Source organism: Vicia villosa, unplaced genomic scaffold (assembly GCF_029867415.1).
Source record: "Vicia villosa cultivar HV-30 ecotype Madison, WI unplaced genomic scaffold, Vvil1.0 ctg.000986F_1_1, whole genome shotgun sequence".
Classification (NCBI taxonomy): Eukaryota; Viridiplantae; Streptophyta; class Magnoliopsida; order Fabales; family Fabaceae; genus Vicia; species Vicia villosa.
The window spans coordinates 376,888-379,089 of NW_026705443.1; the positions used below are offsets into that span (position 1 = coordinate 376,888).

Genomic DNA, 2,202 nt, shown 5'->3' on the forward strand with positions numbered 1-2,202 from the left:
TAACCCAAAAGCACCCCTCGTTTAGCTAAATCATCTTTTGTTTGTAATTTGTTAAGAATCAATCTCCATGTGAAAACCAAAATCTTGCTAGGTAAATTTGATAGCCAAAGCACTTTAAATACCTTTGCCTTATATTTACCAACATGACCACCATTTGTACATATCCCTGCAAGGAAATTATAAGCATTTTTTACAGAAAAACCGTGCGCGTCTCGCCACCATATGAACTGATCTGCAGCCTCTGGATTTGGATAAAAGTCCATAATAATTTCTAAGCGCTCCTTTAACTCAGTGCCTACATTATCATCTATTGAACCAGCAGGTACATCTATATTCCACCTCCATGTGTTAAGCTTCCAGTATCCTGCATTTTGTATCTTGAGATAAGGAGAATTCAAGACATCAAACAGGCTTGGGAAAAGAATCTTGAAAGGGACATTTCCAAACCAACAATTATGCCAAAAATCAATTTGCGAACCCCTTCCTAATTTGCAATAAACACTGCTACCGAACCATCCTCTCTCGGTCATATCAATTTGAGAACTCAAACGATGAGAGAGAAAATCTTTGTCTCTCTCCCTTCTCTCTAGAGTTTTGCTTTCCTTCTCTTCTCTTTTAATGGCGTGGCAGAGAGTTCAGAAGAGATTGTTCCGTAATGTTTCTTCTAGGTGGGATTCTTTTCCGTATGGTGGTATGCAGGTAGAGGATGGGTAGGTTGTTTCATCCTTTTATTTTTCAGAGATTCCGGATTGAAGCAGGGCAGGGGATTTGTTTAATCTTTTCAGCTGTGTAGGTGAGACGGTGGAGGTGGTGATACCTCCTAAGCGCAATAAATTCGGTAAACGCTTCGGCTTTGCGAGATTTAAAGGCATAATCGATGAGAAACTTCTTACTATAAAACTTGATAACATCATTATTGATGGGAACAAGATCCATGTGAATCAACCCAGATTCGATAGAGGCAGCAGGGATGGAAGGAGCAGAAATTTTGGTAAGGAGAATCATTCTGGGGGCGGTCGTAAGGAGGAGATTAAGGGGAGTTTTAACAGAAGAGTGGGGAAATCTGTGTCTTTTGCTGACATCGTTCAAGGAAACAACAAAAGAAAGGAGGACAAGGTTGACACACCAATGCTCTGTTTCAAGTCTTCAACAGATAGCTTGGATAGATGGAAGAAAGCTTATATTGGTGAGGTGTTATATTCAGGAGAATCATACAACATTCAAACGCATATGGATATGGAAGGTTTTTTCTCCATAAAAGTTCATCCAATGGGCGCGAACCTTTGTTTGTTGGAGGAGATGGAAGAAGGAATAATCAAGGAACCTATGGATGAAGGAAAATGGTGGTGGAAGCAATGGTTCAAGAACATTAGACCATGGCAAACAAACGACGTTGATTCGGAGAGGGTTATGTGGGTGAGGTTGTATGGAGTGCCATATCAAGCTTGGTGCAGTGAGTTCTTTGAGAAAATTGCAAATTTTTTGGGCGATTACATTTGTGTTGATGATAACACTAGTGCTGCTTCTAATTTGGACATTGCGAGAATAATGGTTAGGGTTCCTTTTAACTTTGTTTTAAAGGAACAGATGGTTGTTTCATTCGATGGAGAAAACTTCTCTTTGGTGCTCCGTGAAGACACTTATGGACCAGTTAGGATTCTGGATAAGAAAATAGAAGTCTCTAACGGCGATTCAAACTCTTCTTCCGAATATGATTTGTAATCCATCGGGGCATCCTCTGAGGTTGAAGTAAATGATTTTCAAGAAGTGAAGGAGCATCAAGATGGATTCGAAGTTCAGGTGGTCGGCGAAGAGATGGATGCGGAGGGGGTGAAACGGTCCGGCGAAGCAAACGACTCTTTTCACGGCAAAGGGCTAGATCATCCTTCTTTCAGTAGGAGCAGAGAAGATCTTGGGGTTCGTAGGGAAAATAATAATCTTGCCATAGAGTCAGCTAGCTTAGATATAGGCTCATCTTTTGATAAAGCCATCCAAGCCATTCTAGAGTTAAAAAAGAAGGAAATGGACAATCAGAGCCTTTTTCACGAAAGTACGTCTGCTAATTCCTTTACTAGGACGCAACCTTCGAGGCGTGGAGGATCTTTAAAGCAGCTTGGTGGGGACATTGACTCTGCAAGCGTTTATGCTAATTTTTCAAAAGAGAGAGAGAGAGAGAGAGAGAGAGAGAGTCGTGTGGTGCTA

At 41.1% G+C, this 2,202-nt stretch overlaps 1 protein-coding gene across 1 annotated transcript; it reads left to right on the forward strand.

The window, feature by feature from the left end:
• Nucleotides 1-618: 618 nt before the first annotated feature.
• On the forward strand, nucleotides 619-1,722 carry LOC131632679 (uncharacterized). Its single transcript, XM_058903417.1, has 2 exons — nucleotides 619-710; nucleotides 786-1,722. Exons 1-2 carry the CDS (start codon nucleotides 619-621, stop codon nucleotides 1,720-1,722), a joined length of 1,029 nt encoding a protein of 342 aa, XP_058759400.1.
• Nucleotides 1,723-2,202: the final 480 nt, after the last annotated feature.